The sequence below is a fragment of the Argentina silus genome (assembly GCF_951799395.1).
Source record: "Argentina silus genome assembly, chromosome: 17".
NCBI lineage: Eukaryota > Metazoa > Chordata > Actinopteri > Argentiniformes > Argentinidae > Argentina > Argentina silus.
In genome coordinates, this window is record NC_139671.1 from 15570240 (window position 1) to 15596906 (window position 26667).

A 26667-nucleotide genomic window follows, 5' to 3' on the forward strand; every position below is an offset into this window, starting at 1 on the left:
TTCTTAGACAACATAATAACAGTTTGCATTTCTGTATCATTGGTCGGCCACATTTTATCGATGTCATGTGTTGGAAAATGCGCGAAATTAGTTAGCGTTGCTCACCCTAAATTGTTGGAGAAAATGCTGGATTATTTACACGAGAATTGCCATTTAAAAAGAAAAGCGGGAGTGCTTGTTGTAATTTGACGCAGAGGGAGAGGCGCTACAAATCTTGACAGTGATCTGAAATGTGATGCCAGCGTTATTAGACGTTAACGCCTTTTATTGAGGGGGACATCTCGAAATAGGTCTGTCACAAGGCCAATAGCCATTACCGTTCGCCAGACTGACGCGTCGAGCCCCTCTTTCAACCGTGATTCATCAAGGAGTTACCGATATGCGCTACACCCCACAACTCAGACACAATGCTGGGCCGCCCCGCATAGGTCTGCCGACAACACCGACACTCCACCGATGCTGGATACCCGCCGCCAAGACCTTCCACTGCGAACTGTAATTCCTGTAATTACTTATAATTAAAAAAAAACGAGGCTTTGCTCTTGCATAACATTTCAACAACATTTTGTTGCAACAAGCTTTCCTAATGCAACATGCTCAGATATAGGCTACGACCAGATTTCTCAATATATGGCAAAACAAATGGACTCTAAAAAGGTCTCACTAGTTGGTGTTAATTGATACCATTTTTAAAAAGGTGATGCTATGTTGCGCCAAAATGGCACGCAGAGTCGTTAATATAGAGTCAATGTGTATATACCGCAGTTACAGTATTTCCAGGGCTGCCTGCTCAGTTTTAAACATGGTGACACAGTAAACCCCCCACCCCCGCCCACACACACACACACACACAGACAGAGGGACACGTGCGTATACCCACTGCCCACTCCCCACTGTCACGCACTCAGTCAAACAAACAAAGATATAGGCCAACATATTCCCCTTCTATTGCTACAATGCTTGCACTGTTAATTGGGCCCAACTTTCCATGCAGGTTTCGTCCCTTCAAATCAACGTTAGTCCATCTTACTTTATTACATCAGACATGGCATTTAGTGGTCCTTTGTGGCTCAGTTGATAGAGCATGGCGCTGGGACCATATATACTAAAATGTATGCACACACTGCGATGTAAGTCGCTTTGGATAAAAGCGTCAACGATGGCATATATGTAGCTACCCACTGGTAGGCCTACTATCCTGATGTAACCTTACTATCTAATTTGGACTCGTGTCTGACAAATTGTATCATAGCTCTGAGATATCATGTTGGTAAAGTCCTCTTGTCACTGTTGAATGCAATCTCTTCTCCACGACAGCGTTTTTAACAGGAGCTAATTAGCATAATCATCTGCGCAGTTGTTTCGTCACTTTGGCTTAAAAGAGAGAGGGGTAGGCCTACCACAGCGAATGTAGCGGAGAGTTAAAATCTCTCCAGAAAGAGTTAACATTTGGGATATGTTATTCATATTTTGAATACATTTTGCATTGTGAGAACCGAATGAAACAAATCGTTTTGTGTTTTTTTATCATTCAGAATTTAAACCTGGTATTTTGTATAATATGCACGAGTCTAGTCTGTTGCTCTAGTGGGCTATGTGGTTCTTCAGTTGAAATGAACTGAAACCACTGATATAACCGAAACAAACAATGCTTAATGACGGGTCTGTTTCTTATTTTGTCATTTGCTATTCGTTAAGAAATCACAAGATTGTAAGCATGGCATTTTTAATCATTCGAAATTATTCACAGTATGGCCTATACGAATATAAAGGTGAGCTACACGCATTTAGCTTTGACCCCATAGTCAAACTATGTAAATCAAACTACAATCATTTTTAACATGAACCGTATGACACACAATTGCTTTAAAACCTACATGTAGACAAGCTAAGCCAGAAATTGGCAAACACTCTAGGAATCCAGTTTAATGAACCTTGTCGTGATGATCAAGGCGTTAATCACTTGTCTTCCATTATAGCTAATGCAGTCGTGAGCATGTCCATTGTGTTTCATTTGCAATAGGCTACTTCACAACCATCAGTAAAACATCGTTTGACTGTATGAAAGGATTCTATGCTTGAATTTAAACTGCATACTTAAAATTAATGTAGAACACTTGAATGCTGCAAAATTCGTTAATCTGCCACGTTTCCCTTGACATGTGTTCGCTGTCCAATGGTGCTGAAATCGAATCACTTAGTGATTTGGTTAGTCTACTGCTGCGTGAATTGAGTGAATCAATGGCTATCGCCTATCAAACTGATAGCCTACGAATACATGACTTGATAACACACTTTTTAAAACAATGCTAAAATATATAAAATATTATAAAATATAAGGGTAGCTAACTAGCTTGCCAAATAAGTGAAAATCATATTTTGATATTCATCACAAAACTTAGCCTAGGTTCATCATATAAATTACTTTTATTTCCATTTGAACATTTTACTTGAAAACGAACATAAAAATAAAGCAATTTTTGTAAACACAGGTTGGATTGAATCAAGTTAAATATTAAATTTAACGTATTAAAGCCTACATAATGCGCTTAGAGAGTTGATAAAAGGGTTCAAGGTGTTTCTGAATTGTTTCAGAGCTGGCATAATGAGAGATGATGAGTTTTTACCAGTGCTCAATGAACTTCCCTCGGGCCATCCGTCAAACACTGTCCAGAATGAAGCGAGGCATGGAAATTAATTTGTTCATTCACATAAAACATTTCACACATTGCCTGCCCGGACAGCATAAGAAAAGCTTCCAAAGCAAAGTCAAAATGAAGCCACTGGCTAGCCTAGATCGCGTGGTGGAAATTGTTAAATGCTCCGTTTCCGTTTGACACACGTGCATTTTCGTTATGTTCTCAATAGTCTGTGTTCAACAGAAAACGTGACTGCCTCCATCAGTTTGATGTTTTGGCAAATGCATCATGCATTTGAAGTTTTTGAAATCCTGTTTATGAAATCCTGCAAATCCAGAAAATGATCAGGTACCACTGATATCGGCTACCACTGCACCATTTATGCAATGATTTGATTCCATGAAATAGCAATATTTCATGATATTCCCCCCCAAAATGACTACAGCTAAAACAAAATATTATCTCATAAGCTACATCGGTGAAACTTCATCAAGCGATTTATCAAGCACCAAGTTTATCTCCGATTTTCTAATATTCTCGTGATTTTCAGGTTATTCAAAAATATGAACTAGAATAGGTTTATGCATATTATCGTTAAATGTGTGCGTATCATAAAATGAGCCTGGGATAAATCACAGATGCATTTTTAAAAATTGTATAAAAGTGGTAAAATATAGGACATTAAGTCATATTGTGTTACTACGTACCTTTTCAGTGAATACATTTTGGCGTTCTTCTCGTTCATGAGGTGAGATTTCTCTGAATTTACTGTGGTATCCATAGCTGTGTGTATCTTGTCACCGTATTTCTGATTAATAAAGCGGAATGATGACGTGTAGGAGTTTCTGAGGGCGATAAGTCCGTCTCACTAGGTATCTTAAATGTCACTGAGAAAAGTCGTCCGTGCCATTCCAGTGGTGGTAACGAAATGAACGAAAGAATCCTTCATTGCAATAGATTTCAACCAGGTGCAATGACCAGACGCGATGGCTGTTAGCCACTATCAGTCCCACTGTCGTGTTGGGAGTGTTGCACTTGGCTCTGAATGTGCAGGATTTGGTGCAGCTGCAAGTCACAGCTGACTGAAAACAGTCAAGTGTCAAAATGACATCGACAGGTCATGTGTCAACGTAAAGAACTATGTGTAAAGTGCGTCTATTTTATAGTAACACACTAATTAAGAGAACGGCTATCCTCCATGTATTTTTGGAACATAAAATGATATCATATCATATTTTTATTGTGTTACTATTATAGTATTAGCTTACTATATCCCCTTTTAAAAACTGCAGGGCTACAGTCAATAATAGCCCTGTGGAATAATAGGTCTATAAGTCATTGAATGTCTTGCTCAATTTAATTTCGTGGATGTTTTAATTTCCAAATGCTGACATCAGCAAATGCTGATAGCAAACGAAATTGTGTCTAGTCAGCACTATTTAATATGAATGAACATTTTTGAGATTTTATTTTTCCAAATAATATATGGTATGTTTTTGCACATCTAATATAACGTGTCCTTGTCCTTTTGTCTCCGAGACCTACGATGAGCACCCAAGCAAGCGCACTTTTTTCGAACGCGTGTGAAAAAGTTTAAGAAATCCGCTGATTCTCCACCGCGAGCGCACCCAACCTGCACCCATCTGTGTTCTCTGAACGATAATAAGCGGCAGGTTTCCGGTTTCACTTTCGCGACTTCAACGTAAAAGCGCGAGATAAGAGCTCACTGGAAAGTGATGGGATCAGAATATTTGATCATATGTAATAAGGAAATGTTATGTAACAGAAAGTATATACAATTTGAAAAAAAATAATTTTGATAATTATACAATTAGATGTCATTTTACATAGGCACAAATAATATTCCAAGGCCAAACTATATATTTACTACCAATCTAATCAGCAACACTTCTAGAATATGGATCAAATGAATTTCAGCTATGAGCGGTGTCCTACAAAGTGTTGATTTGATTTTATACTGTGGCCATACAGCTCAAAGTGCTCTATTTGGAATGCATACAGGACTGTATAATAGACTGTACATACATATTTTTCCAAGACTAAACTTGATTTTTAGTACCAATCTACTCGTCAACACTTTTAGAATACTAATCAATTGAGTTTTAACCATGTCAAACAAAGTGTTGATGGCTTTTTACTGTGGCCCATCAGTTCAAAGTGCCCTACTGGACTGCATAGGGCACATCATATATACTGTATATATGCCATTTAACTGACGCTTTTATCCAAAGCGACTTACATTGCAGTGAGTGCATACATTTCAATATATATGGTCCCAGCAGGAATCAAACCCACAACCTAAGCGTTGTTAGTGCCATGCTCTACCAACTGAGCCACAGAGGACCACATATAATGGACTGTACTATAATGGACTGTATTAGTACTAAAAATCAACCGCAGCCTTGGAAAGATATTTGTATACAGTCCATTATATGTGCCCATTATATGTGCAGTCCAGTAGTCTTTCATCAGGGTAATTATTAGAGGATAGTGTATACTATATATATATATATCCTTTATCCATGTTCTAAACGCATAAATAAGTTTAACGTGGGCGCTTTTATTTAGAAGAAATCGTCATTTACATACACAAGAGGTAGGTGGGCGGAGTTCCACCATTCGTTCGTCTTCGTTGACGGAACACAGATCCTGCACCCAACGTATGACTTGTACACAATGAATGACGTCAGCGCGCTTCGTCCCATGTGTTTTTACGCGCCGCTCTGGACGAGATGGAAACATGGCAATGACAATGAACGAAACCGAAGACGTTCAGACCCAACAAAAAGTAGAGGGGACAGAAGAGGACACGTCTAAGTCCAGGTCTGACAGGTAACCATCTATAGAGAGTCGGATCTTTTTCAAGCTCACTAAGATAGCGATAGCCCGGAAGAGTAGCTTGCGTGGCCATTGCAAAGCCAAATAACGCTAGCTAGCTAACGGTAGCTGCCTGACAGAGCCCGCTATGTGGGTGGCAGGGACTGAACCTGAAGCTAAGATAACGCTTGTCATGTTTTGACAGACATTGACAGCTCTCTTCGAGCTGCTTTTACCAGAACAATTGTTCAGCAAATGCTGCAAAGGACAGTAGCTGTCCAATTGTTGCCTGTCTTTGCTCAATGAAACCAACTACAATAATGTTAGCTAGCTACTTATGCTAAGCTGATAATGAATGCAGACAGACGTGGCATTTTGTGGATGTGGGGATATCAAGTGTCTGGATGGCGTTCTAATCATCATCTAATCGTTTACATTATAAACGTCCTCCAGACCTTTGGATCCACAGTTCTGTTCGACCAAGTGATGACAGCCTTACTCATGCGAGTATCTGCCCCATGCCATGCCCTGGCACCTGTGTGCTTTCCTGGGGAGGGAAGCTGAGGTCTCACCCCTCTCCCTCACCCACACAGACAGAATCACTGTGGAGAGCTACTGATGAGGGCTCCTCGAGTATGTGGACACCCTCTCCTCTCTCCACAGGACAAATATGTCACGTCATGATCATAAACTTGAATGTTATGGTCAAATTGCCCAGACCACCATGCATGGGGCAGGTGTGAGCTCACACGGCATCTCTGATGGTAGATAGGCCCACCGTCTTAGGCCCACCGTCTTAGGCCCATAGATAGGCCTAAAGTCTTAGGCCCATAGATAGGCCCACCGTCTTAGGCCCAAAGTCTTTGGCCCATAGATAGGCCCAAAGTCTTAGGCCTACAGTATGACGTTTGAGGCAATCTCTTCAGGGATAATAGGTCGAATGAAGGAAGGAATGAAGGATTGATCAGATGTCAAGTAGGCTAGCTACAGTCACAACATTGAAGAGCTGGTGGTAGCTAGGTCTACGTGATCTGTGTTAACTATTGAAAATGAGTAAATTGCGGCTACTGTGATGATTTGACTGAACTTTTTTTTTAGCCCTTGTGTTGTCTCCGGTACCACTCCTATTGGCAGCGGAGACGACTCTAGTCTGGACAGCCTTCTAGGCCGCAACTGCCCCTTGACCCCCTCACGGTCGCCACGGAAACGGACCACCAGCCAGAGCAAGACGGAGCCCCCATTCCTGAGGACAAATAAGAGGACCATCTACACTGCGGGGCGACCCCCCTGGTACAATGTCACTGGGACCACCTTCAAAGAGGCCTTCGTCATCGGTAAGAGTGAGAGAGCTGTCATGCAAATTATGATTCCTAACCCTAACCCTGAAAACAGTTAAAACCATGACCCCAAACAGACCAGACATGAACCATAATGAGGTGAGTGAGTGTGTATATAATAATAATAGTACTATATAACCAGCTCTAGTAATACTATATAACTACCCGTAGTAATACTATATAACTACCCGTAGTAATACTATATAACCCCCTGTAGTAATACTATATAACTATCCGTAGTAATACTGTATAACTACCTGTAGTAATGGTACAAGGTCATTACTTTGATTAATCGGAATAAGGACAAGGATATCTAGGTCATTTTAAATGTTGTCAAAGGATTTTCAGAATTCATGATGCGTTTCCATTCTCACGTTAGTGCTAGCCCTTTAGACTGTGTGTGTGTGTGTGTGTGTGTGTGTGTGTGTGTGTGTGTGTGTGTGTGTGTGTGTGTGTGTGTGTGTGTGTGTGTGTGTGTGTGTGTAAACACCTGATTGCCATGAGTGGAACCGAGACCCATGCTATTATCCTATCCATGCTATTAGTAGGCAATCTGTTACTGCTGATGAGCTGGACTGACTGGTTACAATTTCACACATGGGTGTGTCTGGTCGATGAGTCCTTTCCTGCTAGTCTGTCCGATGCTCTGTAAATGTAACTGGGGAAGATGAGACCGAGTTTGCTCAAGTGGAGTAAACAACCAGAGAGAGAGAGAGAGAGAGAACACATAAAAAGACCCCTCAAGCATCATGGAACCCCGAGGCTGTTTGATATCATTGTTGGTCAACAGTTTCAGGATGGCCTGCTTTATCACCCGTGTTAGCCATGTCTACATGGCTGGCTTTCATTGTCTTATCATGCAGCTAAAATCTCTAAAGTCGTGGATTAACAACAGCTTTCTAAAGCAATTCTCAGTTCCGTTGTGCTATCTTGAATATTTTCTCAGCGTTTTCTCAGGTTTGTAGTCAGCAGTTTTGAATGGTACCCTGTTATCTGAACCATTCCAGCTCTCCAGTTGAAGTTGTTCAAGCTACTTCAATTGCCGCTGCATCAGCAGTCGTCCTGTTTTTCACCACACCAGCATGTATTTCTGGATGTGTTCCCACTTCCTAGAGTTGTATCGGTCTAGATCTAGCCAACAGATAGGTGGTTAGGGAACAAACGTCGGGGGTGCGTCCCAATAGTCTAATGTGGCTTCTTCTTCTAGTCTCCTTTCCTTCATCCACTCCTAGGTGACAGAACGGGAGCGGGGAAGGTAAACTCTTGTGGGCGGTCTCTTGGATGCAGATTAAGCATGGTCCTGGACTAAATCACACTTTCAAAAGGAAAATCTTCTTAGAAAACACTTTTTAGTAAACCCTAGTTCGTTGGCCCTCTGTGGTCACCCAGCATGTTTGCTTTCGCCTTTCTACTCTCTTGACAGCAGTGCAGATGAAGGAGGGGAGACTAGGAGAAGAAGCCACTTCAGACTATTGGGACGCACCCCCGATGTTCTTCCTTAATCACCTCTCCTTTTGCTAGATGCTAAGTGGGATCCTTGGGATGACCATACCCTAAACCCTATACCTTACCCTAACCTTAACCGTTGTAAATCTCAATTTCAATGGGGTGAAGTCAGTCAGTCGGGCCGTGCCAAGCATCCCACTTAGCATGTACCCTCTCTCTTTTTTCCTCCTCCAGGTCTGTGTGGAGGAAGTGCCTCTGGAAAAACTACGGTGGCCAATAAGATCATCGAGGCGCTGGACGTCCCCTGGGTGGTCCTCCTCTCCATGGACTCTTTCTATAAGGTAACCTGACACTAACACAGGACGTCCTTATTAAGTAACCTGACACTAACACAGGAAGTCCTTATAAGGGAAATTGACACCGCATAGGAAGTCTATGTATAATGTTAATTCTATGAAGTACACTAACCCTGCATATAGAGAAATCATTGTAAGGTACACAAACTTTGCATGAGGAAGGAAACTTTCATTAGGAAGTCCCCATGAGATAATATAATGACTCTTCAGAGACAGGGCTCTATAAGACACCTATATAAGGACACAGAGGTAGCCAACTGCACTTGGGCAGCTAGGAGCTTTCCATCACTCGACTAGAGGCATGTTTACCAACACAATTCGATAGCATTTTCAGACCACTGTTCCACAAGGTTGAAAGAATCGACACCCTTTGTTTAAAACTTTACCAATGAAGCCATGTGAAAACAGTGCCTAGTGTTGGTTTATACTACACTTTCAAGCTGCCTTCAGGGTTTCATCTATAAGTGTTCGGCTTTCTTTCTTTCTTTCTTTCTTTCTTTCTTTCTTTTATACTCTACACTACCTTGTCCCGAACCCTCTAAAGACCAGCCATTGATCTTTGTTAAAGCATTCATTGGATAAACCCAGAGCCGTTAAGTGAACTAATGAAATAATTCATATCAATTATGTCCGTGTACGTATTGAAACAAAAGTCGATGGCCTCGTAGTGTGCTTTACTACAGCGGACAGCCCTGTCCTTGTTGGTGGTGACAACCCACGGAAAGGCCCTTTAACTCCTCTTTGTCTGAATCCGCATAAATATTGCAATGATGGCAATGGGAAATTTGCACGATGGTCTGACATGCGTGCGCAGATCTCTGGTTAGGATTTGATGGAAAATTGAATATAATCTGTGTTTAACATGTACCATATGTGTGCCTTATGTATCAAATATATATCTCTTTATGGCCACCCTACAGGCCGGGAGCTTTAGGTCCTCTTGGACCCTGCTGTAGTCACCATGTAGCATTGCTATAGTATAGTTGTCCTTTGGGTGACCGCCACAGCTGGTCTACATTATCATTTAGTGCCTGATACAGAAAGGGAAGCTTCTAGATATACGACTTAAAAGGTTTCCCATATAACTTGGAAGGTTTATATCTGCATGATTGCAATAGGTTGAGAAAGGGAGGACTCCCTCTGTCCGGGAGTATATAACTGCGTGTGAAACCTATTGTATTTTGTCGAAGTCGTACGCTTTTCGTCCGGGCCGGTCGTTAACGAATCTTGAATTGGATTCAAGTGGTTGTCGTTCGTTCTCTGCGTCTTCACACCGTCAAGACTCCGAAACCCGACAGGTTCCACCCTGAAGTAACGGACTCCCTCTCTTGTCCTGGTCTGTCCTCCAGATTTTGAACAAAGAGGAGCAGGAGCTGGCAGCCAGGAACGAGTATAACTTTGACCACCCTGAGGCCTTTGACTTTGAGCTGCTGGTGACCGTGCTGAGGAAGCTGAAGAAGGGAAAGAGCATCAAAGTCCCCGTCTACGACTTCACCTCACATTGCCGACGCAAGGAGTGGGTAAGGCACAGCGCAGGGGAGGACTGTGCGTGTGTGTGTGTGTGCGTGTGTGTGCGTGTGCGAGTGTGTGCGTGTGTGTGCGCGTGTGTGTGCGTGTGCGTGTTGTGTTACAAAAAAATTAAAAATAATAAAAACAGCATGAATCTCATACATATCGACCGTCGGCGGCAAGCAAGACGTTATGAGTATTGCTTTCAGCATTAATGGCTGCTTTCTTATCCCTGAGACACGATGCAATTTCATGGCTGAGGGAAGCACAACTATCCAGGGAAATGATGACATGACTTCAAACTCAGAAAGCATTTGATGGTTGTGAATCTGATTATGTTAGAGAACACGTGTGTGTGTGTGTGTGTGTGTGTGTGTGTGTGTGTGTGTGTGTGTGTGTGTGTGTGTGTGTGTGTGTGTGTGTGTGTGTGAGAGAGAGACTGACTGAGTTTATTACGCTCATTATCAATGAAGGATAACAGTGCTGCTTCTCTACTAGTAAACTGAGGGGTCACCTTGGTCACTCTGAGCTGTTGAGCTCTGTTGTTAAAGACATTTTAAATCACCAGGGGAGTAATGGGGTAAATTAATTAAACTCTCTCTTCTCTCTCTCTCTCTCTCCCCCCTACTCCCCTATTCCCTGATCAATACTAAGGTGGTCTGGTGAATGACTTCAGGCTAGTGTAATGGGATTGTAACACAGTCAGTCTGCCGGACCACCACTGTGATTCATGTCTGATCCCTGCCCCTGACACACACGCACACTCCCACACCGACCATGGTTCCACTTCGGGCCCAGTGAGTCAGCACCTGATAGTCCATCTCAGTTTGGACCTCTCTGTCTTCATTCCGGTCTGAGTTTAACGAGGCAGTCCGGGGCTGTTTGGCTCCGCTAAGCGACCCCGCGGGCCAACTTCCTGTGAGCGGAAAAAAATAAATTACAAAAAAAATCACATTATCTGCTTATCAGATAGCTGCAGTGCAAGGTAATTACAGGAAACGAATCCCCTTGATTAGGGCCGTAAATCAGCCAGGGATCAGCCTGGGGGAACGGAGGGGGAGGGGGAGGGGGCCGCAAACATTTAGTTTAGCTGTAAACACGGTGCTGACAGGACAGCCAATAGGAGGGTTGTGCGCTAAGACGCCCCCCCCCTCACCTCCTCGCCCCTCCCTCCGCACCGACGTCTCACTGCCACGCCCCTTAGCTGTACCTGCCTGGCACACCCGGTTGGCACACCTGGTGCCAGTCAGGCAGCCCTGGGCGGTAGTGGGCGCCGCAGTCCCTTTGTCTGCCATACGGTGGCTCTCTGCTTGCCGGCTGTTTGCCGTGATGCTGATCTTCCTGTTTGCTGTGCTAACGATCAGTCTGGTTGCCGCTGTAACGATCTCCATTTTGCCGCGTGTGCTCTCCCTGCAGAAGACTGTGTACGGCGCCAACGTTGTCATATTTGAGGGGATTCTGGCGTTCGCCAACAAGGAGCTTCTGAAGGTAAGAGGATGGTCAGGGATGAGGTGTTGTGTTGTCTTTGGGGCTGGTTTCCTGGACCACGAGGACTCAAGACCAGGTTCAATGGAGAGTCTAGGAGTCCAGGAGTAGGCTTAATCTGTGCTTGACTTAATCTGTCTCCGGGAAACCACCCCCTTCATGATTATACCTGTGTTACCTGTTTTAAGGTGAGTCATGAGATTTGATCCTCACATTCCCTTTAAAGTTCTCCTCCTCACTCCCCTCCGGTCTTTTTCTTCAGTCATCTCTCTCTCTCTCTTTCTCTCCCTCCTCCTCTCCTCCCCTCCCTTGCTGGCTCCCTCTCTCCCTCCTGGCAGACGTGATTTATCACTCTGCTACGCAGACTGCAGCCAGCCAGGGCTGATTAATGGATGACAGCTCCCATCCCGGAGCAGGCAAAAGGAAATAGGCGTAGGGAAATGAGACTTAAGAGTTTCTATCAGACCCTGTAGTCACTGTTTCACTCCCCATTGGGTTAGGGTTGTGAAATGGCTGGGGAGGGAGTGTGTGTGTGTGTGTTTGTGTGTGTGTGTGTGTGTGTGCGTGCGTGCGTGCGTGAAATCTGAGGGATTGTGTTTCAGAATCAGAATTGTTTCAGTTGGCCAAGTATATTTGCACAGTGAAATTGACTTGGTGAGGTTTCCATTGGCGAAGCAGTTCCTGCTCCTTGTGATTAATTTCTTCAGCTATCGTAAGGAGAGGCCGGGTCTAAGCTGGGCTTGGAAGATAAGACAAAACTGCGAATCCTGGTTGTATTTCCATTCACATGGTTTCTATAGAGGAACATTGTCCTGTCTAGCATTATCTAGTGTGATTCATGACGCATGTCATTTGTTTAGCTTTTCACTGTAATTGTGGCCCCACTTAGGCCTAAACATGCTTATCATGCGGTTTATTAGCTCTTCTATAAATTGGCCCATTCTCGAGCCGTTGGCCGTGACTCCAGCAGACAGCAGCGCCGTGCGCCGAGGGTCGGGTCGATCCAGCAACAAGCTGCCATCTTTAACTGCCTTGTGTTAAATGTTCCTAAAGTGGCTCCTCTCATATCCCAATTATGGACGACCCTGAGGGAGAGGGGGAGAGAGGGAGAGGGAGAGAGAGAGAGAGAGAGATGGACAGAGAGAGAGAGAGAGAGATGGACAGAGACAGAGAGAGAGATGGACAGTGTGGAGCGTTGATATACCTCCCAAAGCCCCCGCTCCTTGAAAATGTTGACGTACAGCCTCAGAAGACCCAATGACATTTGAGCATTAGGCGGGACTTCTACCCTGCTAGCCAATCAAAACACACAGAGTGATTTGTGGTTGTAGCCTGTGTGGTGGACCCATTTTCTACCTCTACAGCTTAGTGTGATCTACTGCCAAGGACCCCCCCCCCCCGTCCTGTCATGCGTAGCCGAGCCCACTCCTCATACTGCACCTCCTATAGACTGACAGATCTGCTGGAGCGGCACTTTCGCGTTGTCCGATTGGTCAGATTTACTGCGAGACGACTAACCATCTTGTTGGTTTTCTGAATGATACTGTACACATACTCAATTGCAAGACAAGGGCGATCAATACGTCTTCTATGTTGGGGGGGGGGGGGGGGTTGTCGCCTTTATTGCGTCTCCATTGTATACGGTTCTGCTGAAACATTGATCCTAACTTTTTTTCTTTTGCTGAGGCAGAGGTTTTAGGAAACCTTTTATTTCCACTGGCTGGCTGACGGCTGTGTTGACGGCAGCGTTGCTCAGGAAAGAGCTTTGAAGACTGAACCTCTTTACTGTAGATAATTTAACAACTTCTCGCCCTGCCTCTCCCCCTCCCCCCCCCCCCCCCCCCCCCCCAGCTCCTGGACATGAAGGTGTTTGTGGACACGGACTCAGACATTCGTCTGGTACGGCGTCTGAAGAGGGACATCTCGGAGCGCGGCCGCGACATCAACGGGGTCATCAAGCAGTACAACAAGTTTGTGAAGCCCTCGTTCGAGCAGTACATCGAGCCCACCGTGCAGGTGGCTGACATCGTGGTCCCCAGGGGTGAGTCTGTGTCATGTTCAGTACATGCAATGACAGAGTCATATTCTCAGCTTGAAGTAGAAACAACACTCAAAGCATCGTCTGTGTCTGTGTCTGTGTCTGTGTCTGTGTCTGTGTCTGTGTCTGTGTCTGTGTCTGTGTCTGTGTCTGTGACTGTGTCTGTGTCTGTGTCTGTGTCTGTTTGCCTGTCTGATCATTTCAGGGGGAGAGAACTTTGTGGCCTTGGATCTGATTGTGCAGCATGTCCACAGTCAGCTGGAGAAGGTACGTGTAAATATTGACATTCGACATCTCTTACGGCATGACGAGGAGACAGTCATCCCGGAGAACCGACCTGTGGATCTGTTCCAATAGTCTAATGTGGCTTCCTCTCATTGACTCTCTTTAGAACAATAGGGTGGATCCCCATCAGGGGAGGCTGGTGGAGGTAGAAATCGTAGGACGGGCCTCATTGCATGCACGGAATGGAATGGAACGAGGAATTCTTCGTTCCATTCCTTGTTCCATTCCATTCTGTGCATTGCAATGAGCCCATCCTCCCGTTTCTACCTCCACCGGCCTCCCTTGATCACCATTGGAAGCTAGTAGAAGCCACTTTAGACGAACGAGTTTCAGCCTTTGTTTCAGTCGTGCACTAAAACCCCATGGAATTATAATGACATTGTATTTGTTGTTTCTGTATCTCTGTGTGAAGGAATACAGACACTATGGATGCTCAGGAGGACCAGGGTTGCCGTTTAGGTTTTGGGTCAATTCGATTGAATTTCAATTCACCCAATACAAGAAGCAAATTGTTATTGAAACGTATGAATGGAAAAGCCTAATTGAAAGCGACACCTCTTGCATTGAGGGGATTTAGAATGTGTGTTGACCCTGGCCCGGTCGCCTACCCCAGCCCATTGATCCTAACATACCAGCATGTACTGTGGGATCCCTCCCTGGCCTGTATTTGACATGGTGTTAACGGTGATATCAACCCTGCTCTCCCACCATACTGAGTCTGTGCATGCTAGCCTGACGTGATGACCCTCATCCAGGGGAGACTTGTGGAGGCAAGAAATCGCAGGACCGGGCGTGTTTGATACCATTCCTTCTTCTTTCCCATGCGTTACTATGAGCCCGTCCCCTGATTTCTGCCTCCGCGAGCCTCCCCTCCCCTGTGCTCATCTCATGGTCATGGGCCATGATGACCAATGCTCTACTCAACCCCTCAACATGGGGTCCGGACTGGGTGAGAGTCAGAGTTGGGCTCAATTCTATTGCAATTCAGTCAATTCAGGGGATTCAGTTAATTGATTTTAGATTTATCTGTATTTTCATTTTCTTTTTTATTTATTTATTTTATTTATTTATTTTTTAACCCTGGATTGAAATGGAATTGACCTCAACCTGTGTGTGTGTGTGTGTGTGTGTGTGTGTGTGTGTGTGTGTGTGTGTGTGTGTGTGTGTGTGTGTGTGTGTGTGTGTGTGTGTGTGTGTGTGTGTGTATGTGTGTGTATGTGTGTGTCATGGGCATTTCTCTGCCTGCACCATGACCCATAAGTCCTCCCTACCATCTTTTGATAGACAGTCCTCTCTGCTGTCAGATGGTCAGTTTATGATCCATATGAATTGTGATGTGTGTCCCTGTCTTCCAATCCATCATCTGTTTCTATGACACCTATCATCTATCACACAGAGAGACAAGATAAAGGACCTGGAAGGCCAGTCCTCCTAAAGGCGCTCAGACACATTCTAACACCCAGACATGGTGTGGCACTTAATTTAGAGAGGGTCGGGGGTGACGCATCATCACGTGACTGCTGTCTACTCTGTACACAAGTTATACCTTTCCCACACATCTCCTTGTCTGCCTGTGTGTCTGCCTGTGTGTATGTGTATGTGTGTGTGTGTGCGTGCGTGTGTGCATGTGTGTGCGCGTGTGTGTGCGTATTCTGTGGTTTAAGGGATCTTTAGAATAGAGGCCCATTCCGCAGCTGATGGCGTGAGTAGTGTAATGAATGGTCTTCAATGAGGAGAGACGGCTCTGCGCTTGGCTATAGATCAATCTCACTGAGCGATGGTGATGAGTTAGAGGATAAGGTCTGTTGTAGCCTAATGACGCAGAACCCTAGCCTCTCTCTCCCTCTCTCTCTCCTTCTCTCCCCCCCCTCTCTCCCCCCCTCTCTCTGTCCACAAAGAGAGATATCATCAACTAGGACTGCTGGCCTGGCCCATTAGACTAGGGTACCTCCGGTTAAGAAGCTCTCTGGTTAAAGATGTGTGTGTGTGTGTGTGAGAGAGAGAGAGAGAGAGAGCTGCTTTACAAAGAACAACACATCTGTGCCCATGAAACTGACCATTGATATGTCAAATCAATAGGTCGTAGTTGTAGACTGTAGTTGCTGTTTCAAACATACGTATGTACTGTAATGCATGGTAAGGACAGTCATAGAAGTCAGTTAAATATAGATCACATATAGATCTGGAACCTGACTAGATAGATGAGACCACACACACGCACACAGACACACACACACACACACAGACACACACAATGAACAGAAAACCATTTTGCCCAGAACGTTCCTTTTTTACCCAGAACAGGCAGATTTTTTTTTATGTTGAATACTTCCAGTGTGCATTGGGCCATGTCATTAAACCAGGGCACCAGGACAGCGGTGTCGTCTGATGCATGGATATAGGCCTCGCCTGTGTTTAACATATTCATCTGAAATGATGGTGGTGCTTCACTGTATGAGGGCCATTATGTGGGGAAATGGAAAAACAATAAAAGCAAACCGAGCTTATCTCACAAAATGGTGGAGGTGGTCTGATTCATGGCTAAATGGAGGGGAATATCATTGGTGCATGATGTCACCAACAGAAGAGTTTGTTGTTGATGATTGTGGGGGGGGGGGGGGTGTTGGTTTCGAATGGCTTGTTTCATTTCATGAGTTGTTTGTTTTTATTTCTCTCCTCCTTGTGTGTGTTTGTGTGTTATGAAATACTCGCTAAACCCCCCCGCCCCCCTCCCTCCTCCTCGACCGAATGACCCCCCCCCCCACTCTAACCGTCTCAGCGTGAAATCACAGTGAGGTATGGCTGCTACACACATCCATCTCTCTGTGTTATCTCTCCCTCTCTCTCTCTCTCTCTCTCTCTCTCTCTCCCCCACTCTCTCCTCTCTCTCCCCCCGTGTACCCGTGTCCTTCATTCAAATCAAATCTGAGACTACACAGCAAAGACAAAAGGAACAGTGTTTAGTCTGAAGATTAGATTAGATTAGATTCAACTTTATTGTCATTGTGCAGAGTACAAGTACAGAGACAACGAAATGCAGTTAGCGTCTAACCAGAAGTGCAAAATAGCAGAAAGTGCAATGAAGAGTCTTAGTCTATTCTGTTGACCATTGGTTTTTGCAATTCACACTGGAGTCTGTCATAGATATTTCTATCAACACATTAAGGAAATTCCCAGAAATAATTGAAAGTGAATTTAATTCAAATGAAGGTACCTGGGTGATTTTAAAGTACAATTATGCTATGTAGCATAAAACACCTCCTTTTGTCTCTGCTTCCACACTGTCAGTCATTGAAAGGTACCGCTAGCTGACACCAGCAGGAGAGCATCTCTATGGTTCTACCAAGCTCTATGGTTCTCTATGGTTCTACCAAGCTCTATGGTTCTCTATGGTTCTACCAAGCTCTATGGTTCTCTATGGTTCTACCAAGCTCTATGGTTCTCTATGGTTCTACCAAGCTCAGGTGAGCACGTGTGCCTCCGTCCAACAGAGATGAGATGTGAACATCACATTGACCAAGGACTCAATGTAACCTTCGGTTCTGCATTGTAATCAGAGGCCCCCCCCCCATAATACAGTACCATGAGTCACATACACACACACACACACTGAGCAGGCCATTCCAGAGATGGAGCCCTCTTCCCAGAGCTCAGAACCATGGAGATGTCCCCGGCCCTGAAACCGCACCCCCTCTCACCTCCTCCTGCGCTGGACTGACCAGAGGTCTGACATGGACCCTCCACCCCTACGGGACCTCCTCTCAGCCCAGCCCTCACTCCTCACCTGGTGGCCTGCCTTCCCTCAGCTTCCTTCAGACCTGGGTCAAATACACACGTCAGATAATCTCGAACACTTGTACTGTGCTTGATTTAGCTCGTCGTATGATAGAATAGCTATGAAAGTCCATACCTCACAAACTGCAGAATGTAAACAAAACCGGAGACAGGCGTCAGTCATTATGATTGTTAGCAAAAGAGTCAGCGCGGTAGATAATTAACGGTAAATTCCAGTAAATAACTCGAATTGACCTTACCTGCAAGCTAAGTAAACCGAGGGCAAAATCAGAACATATTGTCAGCAACCACTCTGATTAACTTTTGCTGGCAATCATATGGTGACGCCTGTCTCCCAAAATGATGAGCGTCTCCAGTTATGTTAACATTCAGCAGTTTGACGTACGGACTTTCATAGCGTATAAAACGACAGCATTGGTGAAGTCAAACAGTGCAAACACCACGCTGGATCAAGTGCACCTCAAATGCTCTCAGATATTTGATATTTGTGTATTTGACCTCGGTCTGGCTTCACTACGGCGGTATAGGGGCTCCTGCTCTGTGCTATTTTCTAATGGGGATGTCTTCTTTCTCCTTTCTTCTTTTCCTTTCTTTCTTTCCTCTCTTCTTTCTCATCACTTGTTCTCGCAATATGAATATTTGTCACCTTCTTCTCCAGTGGAAACTGCGCTGGGATATGTGAGGCTAAATCCTGCATCTTCCTGTTTTTATTGAGTTTGATAATTTCCTATCATTAAGTTTGATAATATCTCTCATAGAGTTTGATAATATCTCCCATTTAACCCCTGTTAGATCAAATTAGTGATTTATTAACATTCCCTCAAGAATAACTGCTACCACTTTGATTTGCTCTCATGACTGTTTTTCCAAGATGTTTATTTGAGTTATTTTACTTCTTAACCACTTGCTTGAATCTCTATTTCTTTTGTCATTTCTACATTCTTTACTGGCCTGATATGTGTATAACAATACTTACAGTACTGTTTAGAGAGCGAGTTGGCTAAGCTTTTACGACTGGCTACAACAATGCAGGACATGCAACAAAGTGCTCACTTGAGTACCTTTGGCAAAACATGACATTTCAGTATTAAGTAATATGTTTAATTATGATTGTGACTATTTTATCAATATTTCCGATCTTTCTAGATAAATGCATGAATTACAACAGCATTATCGCTGTCATATCGTCACGTAATCATCACTAGCTTGTCTTTGTGATGCCACAACATTTCATTGACTGATCATAAATATCCATATGCTGAAATTACTAATTTTATGAAAAATAGGCCCATATGCTCCAGTACTAGCATTGTTGTCAGGGCGTCCGCACTAACGTCCCCCCCCTCCCTCAGCCTGGCTGTGCTTTGTGTCCACCATGATGCTTTAGATGTTAACAAGGGAAGAAAGTAAAATATCTTGGTATTCTACTTTTTACCCCCCCTGGCTCAGAGTTCTTCAATCCTGCTCCTGAAGACCCCCAGGGTGTGCAGGCTTTAGTTCCAGGTCAAACAAACACCTGTTTAAACACACCTGAGTAATCTAATCTTTAAATCATTGATTAGATTAATCAGATGTGTTAGTACCTGGCTGGAGCAAAACCCTGTGGATCTCCTGAGAACTACGATTGGAGAACCATGCAGCCAGTTTGGCTTGTTGTCTGCTGTGTGTTGTAGGTTGCAGTAGTGTACCCTCCCCAGCAGGGGGCAGCAGTGGTGTAACCACCTCTCTGTGCTGTGCAGGTCAGCCCTAGCCTCGGCCCACCAAGGACAGCCCCTGCCCAAGACCCTCAGTGTCATGGAGAGTACTCCTCAGGTCCGCGGCATGCACACCATCATCAGGTAGGACCTGCACCACAGCAAAGAGCTGTCTTTAACGCGAACGAACACCACACACACACACACACACACACACACACACACACACACACACACACACACACACACTGCCTAAGAAACGCATAGTCATGGAGAGTACTCCTCAGGTCCGCGGCCGTAAGACCTGGATCACTGTTGTGTCACTGTTGCCTTTGTCCAACCCTACACTTTATAAAGTTGGAACACACACGATGCACTCTTGTATACGCACACACATATGCTCTCACACACACACACACACACACACACACACACACCTAGCTGACACACACACCTAGCTGACCCAGCTGTCCCTTAACCCAGTGTGTATCTGCCTGCAGGAATAAGGACACTAATCGTGATGAGTTTATCTTCTACTCCAAGAGATTAATGAGACTCCTCATAGAGCACGCCCTCTCCTTCCTGCCTCTCAAGGTGAGTGCTCTATCCCAAATCAACCCCTAGCCCCATACCCCCTACACCCTATGCACTTGGGTACTTGTCCTGCAGTGACTCCAGGCTGCAGCCGGTTGTCGCGCTTGCTTTCTTTATGACCTCGTCCAGCTTGTTCATGTCCTCCTTGGCTACGTTCCCATTCCCAACACACAATGGCACGGCTCAACACGCCCGCCACCACACTGCCGTAGAACATGTGAAGCACTAACACCGGTCTCTCCTCATGTCTCTCCTTCACGTCTCTCCTCCTCCTCCCTCCTCTGTGTTGTCGTCTCCTCTCCTCTCCTCAGCCGGTCTCAGTGGAGACACCCCAAGGTGCCATCTATGAAGGGAAGAGACTCAGTGGCAAAAGAGTAAGTCTCACCCCAAATTGTTTTTGGTTGTTTTTTTTTTTGGGGGGGGGGGGGGGGGGTAATAAGAGATCACATTTATATAAGGTTACAGCCACATTATATTGCTGGAGACCTTGTAGCAGTTAGGGACCCCAGACATTTTGTACAGGCATAGGGACCCCAGGCATTTTGTACAGGCATAGGGACCCCAGGTATTTTGCACAGGCATTTTATCGGCCACCTGCAGTGAGAATTTGATGCTGTCGTAATGTCTGTAGCAGTCTGGCTGAGCCTGAGAGAATCATTCATTCAAATCTGTTTATGCTTCTCTGTGTGTGTGTGTGTGTGTGTGTGTGTGTGTGTGTGTGTGTGTGTGTGTGTGTGTCTGTCTGTCTGTGTGTGTAGATCACAGGTGTGTCCATCCTGAGGGCAGGGGAGACCATGGAGCAGGCGCTGATGGCTGTGTGTAAAGACATCCGCCTGGGGAAGATCCTCATCCAGACCAACCATGACACTGGAGAACCTGAGGTAATACAACAGATCTCTGTCTCTCTCGCTCTCTCTCTCTGTCTCTCTCTCTCTCTCTCTGTCTCTCTCTGTCTCTCTCTCTCTCTCTCTGTCTCTCCCTCTGTCTCTTTCTCTTGTCTGTGATTCTTGTCACATGGCCTCATCCTTGGGAGAGCGGTGTGCATTATTTAGGCTACTCACTATGCCACAATGTTATCATATGACTTTCACTGACTTATTTAACAAACACACACACACACACTCTTCAACCCTGTCATCTGTTTATCCTCAGTGGCCTCATTCAAGGCAGTGTGTCAGACTCAGGGTTAACCACCCAAGCTACCAGACACTCACAGGGTCATTGGCTCATACACTTGTATCTCTGAGCGGTACAATGTCCCCGCTAACTGTAGCCTAGCCTACAGTTAATTTCGAGCTTTAATTTCCCCTCAGACTGTGTATCTTGTCCAACTTTACTAGCCTCTGATTCACAAGAGTTACTCACACAGTTATGTTCTATTCAAGGTTTGCAAGGTTACATTACATGATGTATGTCCTCCCGCTTTCATGACCCCGGATTTGTAAGAGTTACTGACAGTTGTCTCCCGTGTGTGTGCGTGTGCGTGTGCGTGTGCGTGTGCGTGTGCGTGCGCGTGTGTGTGTGTGTGTGTGTGCGCGTGTGTGTGTCCAGTTGCACTACCTGCGTCTGCCCAAGGACCTGAGTGAGGACTACGTCATTCTGATGGACAGCACCGTGTCCACTGGCGCTGCTGCTCTCATGGCTGTCAGAGTGCTGCTGGTCAGTTCCTGTTCTAGAACATTCTAGTCCACGGTTCCGTTTCTATTAGAACAGATTCCAGAGTTGTAGTCTTAATCCACCTCATTCTACTCTTGTCTGCTTTTCAACCTCTGTCCTGTTGGTCAGTTCTATTCTATTCTATTCTATTCTATTTAAGCCTGTCCTCTTCTCCTGATCAATTCTGTCAAGTTTTGTTCAGTCTTAATCCTATTAGTTGTACTCTTACCACCTCGTTCACACCTTTGCGTTAAAGGAGATGTTACGGTTTGGGGTTCATCTGGAGATTAGGCAGGTAACCCCCTAAACCACAGCACAACAGATAGCAGAGGGAGCTTTATCTTTCACTGAGAGATAACAGGCTGGGGGAGAGAGAACGTCCCTGGGGGGGGGGGGGTCCTCTACAGCAAGACATTAGAGGGAGAGAGAGAGATGAGATAAAAAGCACCTTCTTGTTTACTGTCAGGAAGCACAGTTGAAGTACAGTTGGTTTGAGGCCCTACCTCCCTCACCTGTCGGGTCCTTAGCCCCTTGTGAAATGTAAACATTGGGGGGGTCATTTCAGTCAGTCCACTTCAGTAGGCAAAGTCCTCGCCTTACATCCTGCAACTGTCAGCACTCTCTCTGTATCTGTGTTAATGTGTAACTAACTCCCTCTGACCTCTGTCCCTATAACAGGCTGTCTCTCCTCTTTAACTCCCTCTGTCCCTACAATAACGTTACTACTGTACGCCTCAAACTCCCTATGTCCCTATGGAAGGTTTTGAAAGTCTCTAACCCCCCCCCCCCCGGCACCCCCACCCAGGACCATGACGTTCAGGAGGACAGGATCTTCCTGCTGTCTCTGCTGATGGCTGAGATGGGGGTGCACTCTGTGGCCTACGCCTTCCCCAAGGTCCGCATCATCACCACCGCCGTAGACAAGAAGGTCAACGACAAGTTCCACATCATCCCGGGCATCGGTGAGGGGGCTCTCGACGTCTCTCGCTCTTTCTCATCCGCTCTGTCTCTTTTCTTATCCTCTTTCTCTCTCTCTCTCTCTCTCTCTCTCTCTCTCCCTTTCCTTATTTCTCCCTCTTTCCTCCTTCACACGCTCGTTCTCTCTCTCCTTTTACTCTATCCCCCCCCCTCCTCTCTCTCTCTCCCTCTCTCTCCTTTTACTCTATCCCCCCCCCTCCTCCTCTCTCTCTCCCTCTCTCTCCTTTTACTCTACCCCCCCCCCCCTCCCTCTCCCCCCTCGGTCACTACTCCTCACATCAAGTTTTCATCACTTCATAACTGTGGTTTAACAGCCCCAGTGAAGTCGGCTGTCTGTTTTTTGCCGTGGTGATGGATGATCATTAGAGAGGTGACATTGTTGATGACCTCATCCGAAGCCGAGTGCTTCCTGGTTGTCAGATGGGAGGCGGAGCCAGTGGAGCGACTCGGTTATGAATCACCACCAACCACCAGCCATATGTTTCATCATCGCCCCTCACTAATGGCACAGCTGTCACTGTCCCTGGTGGGAAGCACTTATTAATTATGACTAAATGAATGACTACTCTCTCCTCACTCCTCCTCTCCTCTCCTCTCCTCTCGCTCCTCCTCTCCTCTCTCGCTCCTCCTCTCCTTTCCTCTCCTCTTGCTCCTCCTCTCGCACCTCCTCTTCTCTCCTCTCTCACTCCTCTCCTCCTTTCGCACCTCCTCTCCTCTTCTCCTCTCACTCCCCCTCTCTTCTCTCGCTCTTCTTTTCCTGTAGGAAATTTTGGAGACCGCTACTTTGGGACGGACGCTCCCTCTGACTGTTACGAGAGCGATGAAGGGATGGACTACTGAAAGAAAGGAAGGAAGAGAAGAGGAAGAAATGGGGTCATCACACAAGCACTTAACCATGCCTGCAACTGAACTGCTCCAAAGAACCCAGGACCCCCTTAATCTCTCCTCCCCCCACCCCCCCCCCCGACAATGCCCCTCTGCTCCTCCCTGCCTACCCGTGGCAATCTGGGCATTGCCCACCTTGTGAGTGGTGTCAAAGGTCAAAGTGCTACCTACCCTCCTGAGGAGGATGTGATGTTATTAGCCTCCTAGCTTGAGCTAGCTAGCGATGCCCTCTGGCCCCATAAATATCCATTCATATCTAATTCGTTGACGAAAATACTTGACGCGTGATGTCGTTACTTGTTAGAATGTCAATGACGCAGCAGGATCTGTGAAGTGTGGAAGTTAAAAAGTGAGAGAGACGAGGTCTGTCGGATTTAAGGGGTGCATCTCCAAAGTTTAAAATGGCGACCTCTCCTTTTCTCTGTTTTCCCTCGTCTCGACTGACCCAAAAGATGGGCTGTTGAAGGCATCTCCCCGGTGACCGACTACTTCTGCATCCACCATGTTGCTTACACCTCTTCTCATGTGTTATCTGATCAGTGCAGGTTACCGAGAGGGGAAGAGTCCATATTTAGACTGTTGCGACTATTGAGAGGACTAGATGTAACAGTCCTGTAGATGTTTACCTACTGAAGTGGACCTATAGAAATAGTCAAGATGACTAATCAGTATGGTGAGTGGCTCATTGTGTTATGAGCCAGAGGTGCCATATGTGAACTGTGCTTGAATAACATTTATGAATATTATATGGTGATGATGACTTGTTATGCAGAGAGAGACTGTCTTAAAGCTGAGTGGAGGGTGTGAAGGAGGAGGGGTCTTAGAATACAGTGGACCAGGTAGGTACTAGGCAGTGAAGATGTTCCGGTAGTATAGCTTTGGGTGGCTTTAAAGCCACAATCTGAAAATTCTCAACAAAAATGTCAGCTTATGTGTATATGCATATATATATATATATAAAATGAAACAGCCTCATAAATGACGGATTGTGGCTTTAAGTTCATGCAAGCATTAGTGTCTCACAGCTCTGTGAGAAGCTAAATATGAATTAAAAAGGGAAGCACCTATGCTTGATATTGGTTGAGGAGATCTGACTTGAATCGGGGGAAATGATTTAATACTTTACGCAATCTTGTTTTGAAGAATTTTATAGTTTCATTTCCCCTCATTTATGTTGTGTGATTGAAGCAGAACATAATTTTACTTCTACAGCCTTTTCTCTGGGTGATATACTTGAATTACATTTTTGTGGGTGTAAAATATTTCCTTGTTCGTATTTAATGATTCTTTGTTTAATTGAAACCCCTTCTTGTCGAAAGGCAGTTAAAACAGAACACGCCACAATAGATGAACTCCAGGAGAAGATTTAACTGGGTCTGAAACTATATGAATTTAACTGTCATCATGACTAACCTACATCATGTGTTCAATGGCCTGCTGCTCTTGACAACTCCCATTTTAAGTTTTCAGCCTTCATAGTTACAGTATTGCCAGACTGAGGAAACCTTGAGGACTCAGGGACGACACGTCTTATATAGGAGGTTCTAAAACACGTTCTCTCAGACTTAAATACAAACCTAATAATAAACTTAACTTAAAAGCTCCAGCCAATATATGATTCTGTCATCCAGCATATAGTTTGAGCAGACTTTTAGAATATACTAGCCAAGTGTTCCATTCGTCCAGAAGTGTCAATGCCATATATAGTCATTTGTGTGGGGCATGTAGTCTTTGCTGTATCTCCTTGTGTCAAACAAGGGCCCTGTCCTAAAACAACACCTAGCCCCTTCAGCCTAGACACTTGTTTACAGTAGATGGGATAGGATTGGTTAGGAATAAGCAAGATGGGAGTACTGTATCTCTGCCTTGTCATATGATTGGTGAGGTGGAATTCTGATCTTGAATGTCCCATCCTTTCAGATTTAGGACTTGAGTTCCCGGACACAGATTTAAGACTAATCCTAGACTAGAAAACATCTTCAATTATGATTTTCCATTGAAGGTGTGATTTAATCTTGGACTAGGCTCAATCTGTGTCTGGGAAAAGGTCTTCTCTAATACCCAACCTGTACCTGTTTAACATACCTCTGGAACTGTCAAAGGTAGATTGGTTAGTTTATTAGCTTGTGTGGTTTCACACAGGTCAGTTACATTTTTATGATAAACTTTTTGCTATAAATCTTAATTTTTGTCTTTTGATTTGAAATCAATAGTGTGATGTACATTATGGAGAGGGTGATTGAAAATGAAACTACAACAAATTAAATGATATTCCTCTTATTATTTTAAGTGCGTTAACTTGTACCATAAAAGGCAACCTCATGCAACACCAAAACAAGAACTGACATTTCATGTTATTTCATGTTCAAACAATAAAATAATTTGAACTGGACGTTGTTATTTGTGATTCTTGATAGTGTGGTATTCAAGTTCTTTCCCCTGTGTGTGTGTGTGTGTGTGAGAGAGAGAGTGAGAGAGTGTGTGTTTTGGTCTTCGATACTTCCTATATGTGTTAAACCTGATATTAGCCGTCTTCCATTATCAACACCTGTTCCAGTACTCAATCCTTGTTTTTTCTACGGTAAAGATAATCTTTTAGAAGACTAATCGAAGGCACAAGTCTAGTGCCACCTTTCATGACAAGGTAGCAGTGTTTAAATTGGCCCACCAGAGGGCGACATATGCCATCTGTATGTGTATAGTGGAAGTGACGTACTGTACAGTCATTATCATCAGAGTCACCTGGAACTGTGGAGCAGGCATGTAGCGATTTTATTTTTTTCTGTATCTCTCTTTGTAACATTCAATGTCGTCCAGTCATACAGTGTATATTCTGTAGATATGAAATGGCCTTCCGCTAGGCTTGGTTGTCAGTGTTGCAAGCAAAGTACAGTCTCTAGACGACTACAGCAGGGGGCAGAACTCCAAGAGGTTGGCAGTCGGGGATGCTTTAGCTATGTCTGGTTGACTAGCAACCACCAAGCATCTAATAATGGTATCCGATTATAAATCTGAGAGCTTTGATATTGCTTTACTTTACTACACCTGGGTTGTTTTACCAGCATGCGTAAACTCATTTGCAACCTTAGATTTGATATTCAAGTTCTTCCTGAAAACTTTCGCATTTTGAAT

General features: G+C 44.9%; 2 protein-coding genes across 3 annotated transcripts in view; one reads left to right on the forward strand and one right to left on the reverse strand.

The window, feature by feature from the left end:
* slc30a2 (solute carrier family 30 member 2) overlaps positions 1 to 3420 on the reverse strand; it is a gene marked incomplete at both ends in the record, with an annotated part of 10266 nt that extends 6846 nt beyond the window's left edge. Inside the window, one exon of the mRNA XM_083688455.1 lies at positions 3347 to 3420. Coding sequence (XP_083544581.1) covers positions 3347 to 3420 — 74 coding nt within the window. The remainder of the gene's footprint in view (positions 1 to 3346) is intronic.
* A 1961-nt stretch (positions 3421 to 5381) lies between these two features.
* Positions 5382 to 25913, forward strand: LOC310818294 (uridine-cytidine kinase-like 1). 2 transcript variants are annotated; one of them, XM_083689173.1, is made up of 15 exons: positions 5382 to 5483; positions 6576 to 6811; positions 8495 to 8601; positions 9966 to 10136; positions 11542 to 11613; positions 13462 to 13651; positions 13854 to 13915; positions 16713 to 16729; positions 19468 to 19566; positions 19923 to 20016; positions 20328 to 20390; positions 20775 to 20897; positions 21568 to 21675; positions 22478 to 22634; positions 23414 to 25913. In XM_083689173.1, exons 1-15 carry the CDS (start codon positions 5401 to 5403, stop codon positions 23488 to 23490), a joined length of 1659 nt encoding a protein of 552 aa, XP_083545299.1. In that variant the 5' UTR covers positions 5382 to 5400; the 3' UTR covers positions 23491 to 25913. The 2 variants fall into 2 exon arrangements, with proteins under 2 accessions (XP_083545299.1, XP_083545298.1); XM_083689172.1 differs by having other exon boundaries at positions 5395 to 5492.
* The last annotated feature ends 754 nt before the right edge of the window (positions 25914 to 26667 follow it).